This window comes from Centruroides vittatus, unplaced genomic scaffold (genome assembly GCF_030686945.1).
Source record: "Centruroides vittatus isolate TY-2023 unplaced genomic scaffold, ASM3068694v2 contig_854, whole genome shotgun sequence".
Classification (NCBI taxonomy): Eukaryota; Metazoa; Arthropoda; class Arachnida; order Scorpiones; family Buthidae; genus Centruroides; species Centruroides vittatus.
In genome coordinates, this window is record NW_027122558.1 from 3,120,297 (window position 1) to 3,135,322 (window position 15,026).

Consider the following 15,026-nt stretch of genomic DNA (forward strand, 5'->3'; position numbering starts at 1 on the left):
AATAGCATAGGCTAAGTGGAATAAGTTTCGTCATAAACAATAATGTATTATCTATGGAGATATAACGTAACGAAAACCGAAAATTCGAATATCTTAGTAGAAAGGGGGTGTTTATAATAACTTTGCCTTTATTTTTCACCTCATTTAAAGTAAGAAATCCAAGTTTTCGAAACGAATGCAAACTGGAAAACAACAACAACAACAAAAGAAACAAGATATTTGGTCATTTACATTCATTACTCATTACTTTAATGGCTGCACTTTGTAAATATTGTATGTCAAAGAGGTGAGTCACGTTGTAAATAAAACGATCGGCGTAAATGAGTTTTGCACAGAAGAAAAAGAAGACTTTCCTACTCGATAAGATCGATTCTTATTTAACAAAAAATCATTTTCGGCGTTTAGAATTGAGAAATTGAAGAATTCGATAAGGTGCGACGAAATGATTTCGATATCGAAACGAGAAGTAAAGTCAGAAGTAGCCAAGTGTATAGAAATAAATATACTGTATATACTGCAGGATTCTACCCCCTTCGCGGCTTCACTCGGTGTCATTTAGAATCGTCCAATCCACGTATATTGAAAAATAAAACAGGACAATATTGGATGGAGTTTTTCAGACGTTATTATAGCGTGGCTGGAAAACTGAGTAGTAAAAATGCGCATCCCCGTATTCCGAGAAGCCAGAGCCACCGTGTAAATTAATGTATTTAAAATCGAATTTATCGTCGTTAAATATATTAAACAAAATGCAATAAAAGGTGAAAATTATAATCGATACATAATTATTCAAATTACAAATTTTTACCAAAATTGAAAATAGAAATTAGCTATTTCTATATTTAGATTTAATAACTACTTGGCGAGAATAAATGGTTTGCATTCTAACTATTTAAGTGATTTATGATCAGATAGAGCGACCGAAATTAATTCACTTTCAGATTTGTAACGTGTAAATATTAAATTTTCGTTTGGAAAGAGTAATATTTATATATTTAAAGGACTATAGATTCGTTTAAAATATATATAGGCCCTACTATAAGTTAGGCCTCGAGGCGTAACTTATAGTACGAAATACAATATTTCTATTTACCCACACATTTACCTCTTATATCCAATATATTAATTTTCCTGACAATATAATTAGATAATTATGTGTTTTTTTTCTAATTATATAAAAGAAATTTTTATTGTTACGTAATATATTGTCGTATTTTTGACTAAATATTTAAAATGTCGTAACAATCGCATTGTGTTTAGAACAATAAATGCTTGTCTTTTACGTGTGTTTATGTATAAATAAGTGGCTAAAATAAAATTTTCCTCTTTTATTTTTTACTTTTATTCGTATTTTTTCTTATCAGATAACACTTTTAACGTCTCGTATGACTTTTTTCCTTTTTGATATTTTCACAAAAAGAAAAAAAAGCTTTTGAAAAAATTATTTTAGGAGAGATAAATATAAACTTAAAAAGGTAAAAAATGTAAAAACAAACAAAGAGTTACGTGAATAAAAAAAACAGCAGAAAGTAAATAGAAGAGCAAAGAAGGAAAGGCAAATAAAAGAGTAAAGAACGTGTCAACAAAAGAGCAAAGTGCTACCGAGGGGGTAACTATTTTTTGGATTCCGTAGCTATTGCCATCTATTGCCGTAGAACGTAACCCACCCGATTATTATTATTATTTTTAATAATTAAAAATGAAACAGTAAAAATGCAACACTCACCTTTTAACGTCATCGAAATGTATTTATTTATTTAATTAACACTTGTAATTACTCGTATTAAAAATATCTTTCGGCCAGTAATATATACATATATAAAAATCCGAATATTTATTTAATTTATCTTAATTAATTTTAAAAAAAGTATTACACGAAGTAGTTAATTGTTATTAAAACTAAAATACTCCCGAATAAAAATTTTAATTCCTATTTTTATCGAAAGAGGACGACACTTAATATCGTCCTTTCTGTCTTTACTATATTAAATGTGTATTAAATAAATTGGTGATTTTTTTTTTTATTTCCTGCTAAATTTTATATAAAAGGAAACGGGAAAAGAGGACTCTACCCACATTCGACACTTTGAAATATTTTAATAGAAAAAATTTTTTAGTTAAAAAAATCAAATCTTTAAAAGTTAGGGCATAGACCCGGGAATGCCCCCTCAATACACGCGATTGGTTATTCGGTTTGCGGGAAGCGGAAGGGTGTAAAAATATTTTCGTAACCACCCACACACAAAATTGCTTTTTAGGTAGACGAAACGGGTCAATGTCTCTCCCATTAGCGACAATTCCGAACCGATAGCGCTATTTATAAATGGAATATTAAATTTACTTTTTTTTCTTTACGGCTTTGTTTAGCCACTCGTTCCGTTTACATCTCCGCCATACCCACCTCCGAAGACCGTCGAAATTGGTTAATTGGTTGTGTCTTTCGACAGGCAGAAAGTCATTCCTACGCGCAAATATTGGAACCATTTACTGGGGATTAAATAAACAGATAAAGTTGACGGCCGCCGGCGATAAACCGGAAGTGTACCGCGCGGTACGTTTAGGTGTGCAGACAATAGAACACTAGCGTAAATTTCTATTACGGCCGTCTTCCGTTTTCCTTCGTTTACCGCACCGAATCTAAAGGATAGAAAGAAAAGTTGTTTTACGCAATTGGTCGACGAAACCAAACGTAACTGCACAAATGTCAAATCCATATTCCTCCCGCGAAAAGTCAAGCTATAAAACCGCACGACGAAACCAAAGTCTTTATTAAAACGTATTAACAATAATTAAACCCGTTTAAACGGGATTTTTTAAAATGTTATTTAATAAAGATATTCTATCTTACCTTATATATTAATTAAAATTCTTCGTCTTACTAATTAAAACGTAAACGTTTATACAATAAGTTACAGCCGAAAACCAGTTACGGTATTTAGTCGATAATTCCAGAAGAGGAAGGAAACCGTTAAGCTGGCACACGTTACGTTTTTTCCAAAGAAAGAACGATTCCCGTTCCATCCTTCCACCCCCGCTAACTCTCTTCTTATCCGCCGTCCCTTTTACTTTCCCGGACGTTATATATAACAGGGGAAACGACTTTGTTCACCCTGTTTGAGGCTTAATAACTCCGGTGTTATTTGTCGAAAATTTCTGAAATTTTGAAGAGAGGTTTGTTTATTAGGGGAATCGATGCTTTTAAATTTTGGTGGGGTTACCATAATTTTTGAACGTTGCCGGTTCATTTCGTTTTCGATTTTAAAAATTTGACGGGGAGCGAAGAGAATATATTAGAAAGCTCTAGAGAAAGTAAAAGCCGAGACCAGTTATTTATTAAGTAGGTGATTTTTAGGCAGGCGGCCGCCGTCCGATAGGGAAAAAAAGAAGACGTCAAACAGAAAGCTGCCGGGAGCCACTTTCAAATATGTAAAAGTTGAACAAACTGCGGACCATTCCGGGAATATCAATGGTCCGTAATAAAAATGTCTCATTCGCTTCCGAGTAAATTAACGCCTAATCCGTAAATTTATAAATACGACCGTTCCGTTCTCGTTTCTTGTCGATTTAGAGATTTTTAAATTCGCCATTACGCGTTAAAATAGCCGCAATCCCAAAGGAACTTCCGTTTCCTGCCGTTCCTAATGTCGATCTCCCGAAAAATTTACGCACTCGGGCAAAACTATAATTAGCCATATTTAAGCGCCATCCGCCATTGGCTTCGACTTTCAAATGCTTTCTTTCCCGCCGGGAGTAAATTAAAACTTTCGGCTAATGTTACCCTCGGTGCCAAGATGGCGGCTCGTGTCTGATTCCAGCGAGGAAACAGTGGGGACCCACCTTCTAACCTAACCTAACCTATTCTAACAATTTGGTTGCTAATAATTACGGTAATTTATTGGAATAGGTTAGGTTAGGTTAGGTTAGGTTAGGTTAGGCGTCCCACTGTTTCCTCGCTGGAATCGGAGACGAGCCGCCATCTTGGCACCGAGGGTAACATTAACCAAACTTTCTTCCACATCCGACGGTAGTTTATAAAGTTTATAAAGGGAGTCCAATTATTTAAACCCGAGTCTTCGTTGGCCCGTTTGCGGGCCGAATTATAGAAATTTGTCCGGCGTTAATACAAAAAAAAAGCGCGGGTTGACAACGAATAATTACGAAATATATCCGTGATGCAATCCTGTCAAAATAAAATTCCGAAACGGCACAGGACATCCCACGTCACCGGCCCATTGCCCGGGGTGAGAAAACAAATTAAAGGCTTAAATGGTAGACGAATTACGGCTTATTAATATTCCGATAGACTTTATTTATACGGTATTTCCCACGGGCAATCCTCCGCCTTTCCTTCGTCTAAATCACAAATCGATCGGGTTTTTTCGTCTTCTGTTCGTTTTCCCTCGGCATTTTCTTCTTAATAATTAAGCGAATTTACGTCGCCGTCCCCGTTAATATTTATAATGGACGAAGATATATCGTAAAAAAAGTAAATAAAATTTCAATTTAATTTCCTCTGCCGAAAAGAATGTTTATTATCCCTAAGCGTAACCTGCAGAATATTATAATGTTTCCTGTATTTATATCTGCCCACCGGAGGTGGTCTTAAAATGGAAGGTAGCGAGTGCCTACTCGCGTTCTAGTTACCATTTTCTGCCGTCGAATTTCTATCGCCTCTTTACGAATTGGGTTGTCGCCTATCGAAATTTCCTACCCCGGCATCGTTTGGCGGTAAAATTCTCCTAAGATTTATACGATTAGATTTTAAATTTCTGTAATAGTAACCCGATTAACCGTTTACGTATTGGCATAATTCCGGTAATCGGACGTAAGGAGACGGCGTTTTCTTTTGTTTCCGTCGAACGTAACGACTCTCGTTTAACCGACACAGAGAGAAAGACGAGATTTCTGTAGTTATTTCGACACGTTTTATTCGTCCGCACGTCGCATGTTTGCATACGTAACACATTTAACGTGTCAAGGACAAATTCCTAGAAAAACTCATTTCTAGTTTGTCCGCCTACAATAGACATTTGTAGAAAATCGTCCCGGCGGACAATCTGCCGAAAATATCGAATTCGATGCGGACTTATCGGAAAGTGCAACGGCGAGAAGGATCCCCGGGTCGGGATTTAATATTCGATATTGTCGACGGTCGAGCGAAGAGAAGCACACGATCCCGCATCGGGCTGCAGAACCAGTCTCGCCACATCTCTTCGTCCGACTGGATGTGGCCCGCGAGCAAAACTCAACCGGGTCAACTCTCGCTCCGAAAATAAATTCCGCGCGCAAAAATAGCCGCAGAAATGCAGTTTCCCACGTTTACGGGTAGAAGACGAAATGTTCCTTTCCGTAGCGCGGGTTTAGTTAAAGGATTCCTGGGAAAATTAGGATAATAATCTACCTTGACATTGATTTTATTAAATGTTAAAACGGGTAGAGGATAAATGAAGGGTGGGACTCGTACCTATCGAGTTGGGAAATGGAAGCGGAGCCTATACCGGAGTAATGGTAACAGGTGTGCTGGCTACCCACAACCACCTACGGTACACGGGTAAGTATATTCCACCTTATAAGGTAATGTGGGATCGGCCTACTCCCCCTTGATTTGCCAGAACCGGTCTAAGTTGACGTCATAGTGCGGTAAGACGTCGGCGGGAGAGCAGTTGCGGGACAGTCTCGTTACCTGTGTGAGTGTGTGTTATGTGTGTTAGGTAAGTAGATTTAATCTTTTCTAATCCTCGTCCAGATTTTTACCCTCCGAGATAAATAAACCTATCGAAAGGATAGGCGCAACAACACTACCCCATTTTTATCTTTCTGCCGGTTTCTTCTGGGGTTGTTCCCGCTTTCGGGTAGAATCCAGCCAGTTTTTCTTCTATATAATTATTATCCGGTCGAGTTGGACATGACAACTTTCACTTTCTCGTCGACTTTAGAAATTGTTTTGCGTGTTTTCTTTCGTATTGTTCCTTCTTCTTTTTTTAGCTTTAACTTAATTGTCTTTTGTTATTTCTTTTTTGGTATCTTATTCTGTTTAAGGTCGTGGTCTCTTTCCCGCGCCGTAATATACTATCACGTGATATGGCGTTGTTTACTCGGGAAGGTAACAGTCGCTTTTGTCGTCACGGTGGGTGTAGCCGAAATTGCGTCACGTTTCTTCCGTATATTCGCGTCTACTACAGGGTCACGATCTTATTGCCGCGGTAGACGTATCTTCGTCGTAAAACTGTTTTAAACCGTAACACCGGAGTATCGTTGTACGGTACTGTACATCTAGTGTGCATTGTTTAGGCCGAGTAGAAATCTTGTTAAACTACAAACGTGTGGCCCGATTCGCGTATAGGATACTGCAAAAGAATAAATTTGGCAAGTGGCACGGATTTTTGCGTAGATTCGTTTCTTACAGAAAGAAAATTCAAACCATATTTGGTAGACGAGATAACATAAGACCTTGATGTCGTCATCGACACCCACGATATTATAAACCCCACCTTCTTGGTAAATTTATATTGTTTCCTATTAAACTGCCAAGAAAAACTAGACTTATATTCGTTTCTATCGAATCAAAAGCTTTTATTTAAAAATAAAACAACTTCCAGGCTTGTTAGACGAATAAAAAAAATGGCAGCATCATTCCTTGCAGGTGTTGCTGCTTCGTGTTGGCTGAGTCATCATGACTTAATTTTCGGGAATCGTCCGAATGTTTTAGTATACGAGATTCGATTGATTTTTTTAAGATTCGGGTTTAGACTATATGAAAGTTTAGTGTGAATGAGGTCGGGACGATGTAGCAGCAACGAGACGGTGCCGTAATGTCGTGACACGCTTAACCTGGTTATTTGGGTGATTAGGTGCATTTCTGTCCAACCCTTTAAATTGTTGCGGTAAATTTATGCATCTTTCTCGAAATTTTAATTACAATCTAATCGGCACTACCTAGCAGTGTTTATTGACATATAAACCTCCCAGTTTTTGTGTGTTACCGTGTAATATACAGAAGCAGAAGCTAGGTAATTAATATTTGAATAGAAGAAAAATATATTCATCTGTGAAACATAACTGATAAAATTGATCGGCATTTATTATTTTTCTTACTCTCTGCGTAATTGAAGAATTGCGAAATGAGTATTTAAAATCCCGGTAACACGCAACGCAATATTTTTGACATTTCTCTGTGTTTTTTGTAGTCGTTAACCTGATTAAAGTCACCGATTTTCCCTCACCTAAATTTTGGCCTCCAAACTGCTTTTGATGAACAAACTCGTAAGAAAGAACGGATGTAAACCAAATCGCCATTTTTATAGACAAATGACATTAACGGCAGAAACTTATGCCCTATGATCACGTCCTAACTGTAATGGCTAGTTCGTGACAGGAGATTTTTCCAACCGCGTGTTAAGAATGATAATAATTAGCGTTAAAATCGTAATGCGTGCCAATCGATACCTCAAATTACCTACGAAAAGATTTTATAAAATTTTTGTCGGTGTTAAAATCTCTCGGTTTTTTTACAGGTGACAGTCGGTATGCAGTCGGACAGAGAAGGCAGTTCGCTAAGCGGACACAACAGTCCCGTCACCACCAAAGTCGTAACCAAACGTGTAGTGTCTGGACCTCTGGCAGAATTGGTAATTTTTTAAAATAGGTGTATTAAAAATGAAATATTATAGGACTAAAAGAAGTTTCGAAGTATTCTATTCAATTCGTTAATCGATATATACACGAAACTTTCATTCGTATTGTTAGAAACAATGAAATCTGAGATTAGTCTAAAGAAGTAAACTAGGAAAAAAATAAAGTAATTACGCGAATATATCATTGGAAAATTCTTTAAAAATTCGTTATTGGGAAGCATACCATAAATTATGATAATTATACAGATAAGTGTAATAGCTTGATTTCATTGTCATTTCCATATATTTCTAATAACCGCCATGTTATCTGGATAAATTCATCTTCATTTTTAACCAGTTTCTTGCCAAGTAGAAAGCAATTTATTCCTTTTTTTGGTGTCGAACAGGCGTTTTCTTTATAAGGCCACGTAAATAACCATTTGGTAGAATTTCTACTCGGATTCCGAGATGTATTTTCCTACGAACACGCGCAATAATTAAATTCAGTAATTGGCTAAAATAATTTATTAAAAAATAGTTATAAAGTTTCTAATTATCTGAAGGAAACCAGTAGTTTTTTTTTATAAATTATTTATTAATTAAACTGTTCTCTTTGTATCTGTGGTTTAGATTTGTAAAACTCAATTCCAATTTCCTGCTATTGTGTCATTTATTTGTATTACTTTATAAAACTGCCCTTTTTTGTTTCGCTTATACTTGCAAATACTTGTCCGCATTCAACTTTTTCCTAAAATTTAGCATCCTTCGTTAGCGATTTCAATATTTAAAATGCAAAAAACAACAAGAGTTTTGGAAAATTCTTTAATTTATTGCAGATAAAAAGCATTAAAAAAGCGTTAAGTGAGTTTTTCTTATCAACCTTGTTTAATTTCAGCATTATATTTGTGCCTGGTCCGATGTCAAACTCGCTTTACAAGTAATAGAAACAGTCGTAACCGTATACCGAACAGGTGGATAGGAAACTGGGTCACTCGACAGCTTCGAAATGCCACTAACAATATCCTTCGCCTACATATTCCTCGATTCACCTGTTCGCTAAATCTATGTACAGAAAGTCGGATTGAAAAATTTTCTATTTTACTTTCTCTGGGATTAAATCCTCTCGTCGTAACGATTCGTCTAACGTCACGAGAAAACGTTAAAGCTCTCCCGATAAAATCCGTTAGAGAATTAAAGTCACATATGCAAAACGAATAGCTTCACCTACGTGTAAATGTCGTAAGCCCACAGCTCGGCCGAAGTTCGGTAATTCCCGTAGGCGAAGTGTCGACACGAAGTTGTGTGATATCACACCAGAAGGACGGTGGGTACTCGATTATACGAGAGTCTCCACGTCTGTCGAGTTATGTAAGAAATTTCTAGTTGTGTGGGCCATTCCGAGCTCATTAACCGAAACGTCTCCCTCCCTCGTTATACAATTACCCATTTTAATTATAAATCTAATGATTTACAGTCACGAAATTATTCGAAAAGATAGCGCTCGGCTTATTTCGTAATGTCGTTATTTCTTAATAAGTGGATTGGTAAGCGAATGGCATAGGAGTGGTTTCGGCTTCGAAGATGAGTCACGAGTAGCCGTGTGACGAAAAAAAAATGAAAGATCGATGGCCGCGGGTTGCTTAAACGAAAATTTCGTACGCAAGTTTTAAAAATATATCTTAGAAATTCGGATTCTGCACTTAAATAATTGCATTCGGTAGACGTTTTGACACCGATCTCTTTATCTCGGTTATTACGTGTCACATTGTTTATCTCCGTTCTCACTTTCTTTCTCGTGTGTTATTTAATAAACAAAGATAAAACGTATTGTTTACGAAATAGTATTGTGTTGTTCAATGGAAAAGTTTGCAGCTTTAAACCAAACTCGTTCTCGTTTACTTCGATTTTCCAATTTAATAATATAAATAAATAAATTTTAACATCGACGTATAAAAATATTTTGGTGTAGTATTTTTCCTACGTTTTAAAAATAAATTCTTCGGAAATTTACTATATTTAATACACCTTGATACGTAGGATTTCTTCCAGCGAAATATTTTTCATAAGAAGAGAAAGGAACAGATTTCTCTTCCTTTATTTAGATTTTCACACGTTGAAACAAGAAAAAAAGGGAAATTTTGAATGCGGTAAAAGCAAAGTAAAAAATAGCCCGGCTGAAAAATGAATATTGCGCCAGTCACGAAAGTGAGCTCGTCGGCCTGTCCGCAGGTCAAACGTTCGAGTGAACTCGGAACAGGTGCAGAAAAGTTCCTCGGCTTCGGGGGTCAATCGCCTGTTTACGCCAAAGGTAAAACGAATGGGTCGTGAGAACAGCCTCTTCGATAATCGTTGCCAGAATAGTTACAAATACAATTTACTTCGAATACACGCAATTTAATATTAACTCGTTTATTCGTTAATCGTTTAACCAATATATTTAATATTTATTCTCGTTTCCAAGGAGCCGAATCTCAAAGCCAACGTCAAACACGGTAAGAATTTTCATCTTAGTGTTAGGTTAAACACTTATATTTTCGACTAATAAATTCTGTGTAATCGTTTTCATGCAGAGGAATGGACCACAAAAAAGAAGGTGGTGAATCATAAAACTAAACAGGTATGGAATTAATGGAACGACATTTTTGGCTTTTTATAACTTTTCGTGATAGGCCTATCTGAAAACCAGATTATGTATTTTGACATTTCAGGTAGAAACGCGGGTTCAGCGACAGATAGTTCTTGAAGATGGCAAAGTTATCGCGGATAGCGGCCCTCAGATCTCCACCAGAACCAAGGAAGATAACAGAACGGAAGAAACCGAAGATACCGAAGTAGGTGGATCTATAGGTCTAAATTAGTTCTAACGCTTACGGATTGATTTATTGGAAACATTTTTCAGCACAAAACCGTTCCGGAAGATCATCCCGAACCCGGCTACGTTCCCGTACCCGGTGCGGTTCAGGTGGTAAGCGAGAAAACCGAAACTCGTCAAGTGATGAAGGAAACTAAAGAAGAAAATATGCAATTGCACGACGAGAGAATCCACGAATTAACTGGTTCCGTACGTATAATTAATCATTTGTTAATATTTAACTAGGTTTAGTGAAACGGTACTTAAAATTCTCTCTTTCTGCAGGAGATGCACCACATGGCTCTCACTCTTCCCGAAGATATTCCATACATCGGAGGAGATCCTAAGCAATTTCCCGGAAAACTCACCCATTATTCGAGTCGCTCAAACAAGGTCACCGATAAAGACGAGATCAAGGAAGTATCCCAACTGAAAGACGGCGAACTGACGACGGAAACCACCAGAACCCACCACCACGAGGAGACTTGCGACGACGAAGTTCCGGAAGACGAAGTGGACGGGCTTCCTCTTCCGGAAATGTCTGCCGAGACTACTAGAAAAATCGAATATTACGCGGACGACGAACTCGATAGCCTTTCGGAGAAAATGCGCCGCGAAACTGCAATCCGAGAATTAATGGAAAGGCACGATCCGCTGACCAAGAAGAATTTAGACGTGGAAGAAGAAGAAGAAATTCGAAATTGCGAAACTAACAGATGGCTGGAAAATCATTTCGGTTCGGACGAGAGCGACGTGGTAGAAACGTCGAAAACAAAGGCGGGGGGAAACGTGATCAAAATTCAAATGTCCAGCACCAAGCGACCGAAAGAACCGGAACAGAGCAGGATGAGGGAGAGTAGAACCCACGAGTACAACGAATCGAGACAATCCACTCCGAGACGTCCGGCAACACCTCCGACAGTCTATTTTAGAAACACGTCGAAATCTCCGAACGGCGAAAAATCGCCGGTAAAAACGTACTACATGGGAGAAAACGCCAATAACAGATGGGCGAATCTGAAAAAGTCCACCTGGAAATCGACGCCGTCCCTAACGGATAATCTGTCGGCCCGAACGGAAGAGCAAAAAGTACGAAAACCACGACTCCTTTCGCCACGATCAGAAACAACACACCACGGTGCAGCGATCACACTCGCAAAGAGATCCGGTCAGAAGATACGACGTCACCCCCAAAAGAAGCTATCTGTTGGGTGACGATCCCGCTACCTTGCCACGTAATTACACGAACAGGGAATCTCATCACAGGTCGGAACGTCTGTCGAACAACAAGATAACACACGAGGATCGCGAAACCCAAACCCTGCCACGCCACTCTTCGAAAAAGAATCCCAGATCGATTTTAACCAACTCGCGCACACCTAAGACTTTTTATTTTGGTGACGAAACCGACACGTCTTACCACAACCAGTCTTTTCGAAGTGACGTTTCCAGTTTTCGTAGCCAGTCCACTCAAGATCTGAGCAAAACCGCCAGCGATCGTTTTCATTCCACCCACAGTCTGAAGCGCTCTCCTCACAATTATAGTCAGTCCATACACGATCTAAGCCACGGCCCCAATTATCAGAGATTTTTGGATAAGAGAAACGAGTTGAGAAGCACTCCTATTTATCACACGATAGAGAGAGATACGTCAAATCGGCGTATGGACAAGAGGGATTTCAGAAATTACAGTTACTCGGACCACGAGCGAAGCATGGGTGACAGTTACAACGAAACCAACGGTCGAGTCTACAACGGACATTCGGAAAGCAAGAGACACGATTTCATGAGAAGATTGTTGGATAATTGCGATCACGAATCGAGCCATTCTTGGAGCAGAAAGAGCGGCTCGTCCCCCAGAGTGTACGAACATAGATTTCGTTCTTCCAGCCCCATACCGAGGTTAATAAGATACAGCAATTCCACTTCGCCGTCTCCACCCGAATCGCCTACTCTGGCTCCCTCCTCTCCTTCGCTTCTCCGTCACCCACCGGATAGCAGAACGAGTACCCTGTCTTCGCGTAGGAGTGCAGCGGGAAGGACAAAATCCTACGGTCCCGTTACCAACCCACCAAACTTCTCCCCTCTGTCCAGCCCACTGGAGATCAGAAACATGACGAAACACGGAGGCTCCTCTAGCAGAAACGGACATACTCACACAATAGAAGTCAGAGATTGGGGTAACAGGTAGAGGGCCACGACTGTGCCCGACAAACAGGTGCTATTTTGTAAAAAGCTGTAATTTTCGAATTTGGATTATCTGTGCCATAATATCGGCCTCTGTTTCCTATGACTTTTGGGTTTCGTTTTCTATATATTAGCTATAAAAAACAAGGAAGAATCGAGTAACGAACGATCGAAAAGTGTTCATAACATTTTAACTTTTGATTATTATTATTATTATTATTATCATTATTAATAGTTGTAACAACAGTTTAATTATCGATTTTCTTATTCGAATTCGCGAACAACTGCAATTGTCTCGTTGTGCCATTTTTTAATAACATCCTTTTTTTCTTCCACCCGATTAGCCAATAATATTTTTGTAAATGTTTTTATACGATAAATAAACGTTATTAAAACTTTATAAATACTTTTTTAGTATTATTTCTCATTATAAACCGTTTAATCTCGAGAATAACCGACTCCGTAGGCTTCTTTTTTCAAATAGGTCAAGTAACAACGACTGATTATCACCTTTTGTGCGCGATTTACGCTCTGATAGTTCTTTTTAAAAGGGGTGGAGCCGCACGGTGAGAACCGTCGTAGTTTAAATATGTACGGTTTTAAATAAATGCATGAAGTCCAAGAGTAGTATTTAATATTAAACCAACAAATCCTTTTTTTTCCTCCAATCGTCGACTCCCATTATTAAAGCATTTGTTTATATATTTAATAAGTTTCACCCCGGAAACTCTCCCTCTCGGTTAAACGTAGCGCCATCGGTTAAACGTGGCAATTAAACGTCAAAAATTACGTGGCGCCATCTGTTAGTACTATAATCTATTAAAATGTAAACGATTTTTTTTTCCAAAAATCACGTGTCGGTTTTAAAAAGTAATAAAAATTAAAATTATTAGGTGAAAATAATATTTTAATTATTCTACGAGTCGTTAGATGGCGACAAAATGCCAAGTTTCGACCCAAATAAAGGTCAGGGTCGCCAGCGCGCGCGTAGATTTGTCTATTATAATATTTCCCCTCTTCACTTGTTCGGTTATAAATAATATATTATCTCCATTTTTCGTAGCATAAATAATTGATTAAATAACAATCGAAATTAATGCAATAGTTCTTTATTTATGTAGAATGAAGTGAAACTAATTTGAACTACGAAAATAATTACAATCATTAATTATACTTATTGTAAAAAAAAAAATACTTAAACATTATTTATGTAAATTGTATAATTTTTTAATATTTCGAGAAGTCATTAATTATCTCCAACCGATCATTTTTTATTTAATTATTTAAAGTTATACTCTTATACTTAGTCTACTAGTCGTAATAGAAAGTGAAGCCAACCCCATTGTTTTCAATTGTACCGGATCAAACGCGTGTTACGAGTTGAATCGAACTGACAATTAACATCAGAGATTAACGAATTTTTACATGATTAAAAATAAATAAATAAAATCCCCGCTATAAAAGTATAACTTGCAATTTCACTCCATCTAACAATATCCATTGTTAGATATTCAAATAATACAGAAATGGTCGACAAAATGCTATTGTGTCGACCATTTCTGTCTTCGATATTCGACGTTACGTGGTAATTACGTAATTAAACACAATCGCGAATAGGTAGGACTTTTGTTTTTTTTCGAGTAATTATTTAAGTTACGAGGTGAAATTTATTAAATTACACTTTGTACCAATGGCTACTCGGCATCGATCTTATATAATAACGCCTAATAAATGTGGTATCATGTCTCGACTTATTACGAAACTGTCGAATGTTGTTCGACTCAAAATACAGTACTTTTTAATGAACTTTGCACGTGTGTAATAAAGGTTAGGTTAAACTTATTTTCTTCGAAGGTGACCACCGCCGGGTAAACAAATAAAAGGGGGGTATTTATAGAATGACGTCGTGCGAATATATTCGTCTTCGCCTGTCATTTTTTGATATTTATTTCGTAAAACCTATTAAAAATCAACGGAATTCGTCGTTGTTTTTTAGATTGGCATAGTTTATCGCACATTGTTCGAATTGGAGTGCAATCACCTTTATACCATCAAAATTAATTTGGATATTCATAAACATTAGGAAATAATTGATCTTTCCCTCGACCATTAAAGCGTTTTGTGAGCGAGTAACCATGAAACCGGTATTTTTTTATTCTGTCGGTATACCAGCTTTTGTCCGAATATGGTTCCTGCTTCCTGTCTCCTCCCACGTGACCGGTTGAGGCCCACCATCGCATCAATACGGAGATCGGATCAAAAGACTCCCACGTACAACAACATTGGCGGGTTGCCGCCTACTTTGGCTTATTTGCTTATTTTTTGGACACAAAATGGTCGAGAACGGAGCCAAAAAAACGTTAACATTTTTCTGT

At 37.6% G+C, this 15,026-nt stretch overlaps 1 protein-coding gene across 1 annotated transcript; it reads left to right on the plus strand.

Moving 5' to 3' along the window:
* Positions 1-5,595: 5,595 nt before the first annotated feature.
* On the plus strand, positions 5,596-13,055 carry LOC136982609 (uncharacterized). Its single transcript, XM_067279151.1, is given in 8 exon segments — positions 5,596-5,711; positions 7,515-7,628; positions 10,075-10,105; positions 10,184-10,230; positions 10,322-10,444; positions 10,513-10,674; positions 10,750-11,544; positions 11,546-13,055. Coding segments are annotated over 7 exon segments (2,370 nt in total). The 5' UTR covers positions 5,596-5,711; positions 7,515-7,526; the 3' UTR covers positions 12,656-13,055.
* The last annotated feature ends 1,971 nt before the right edge of the window (positions 13,056-15,026 follow it).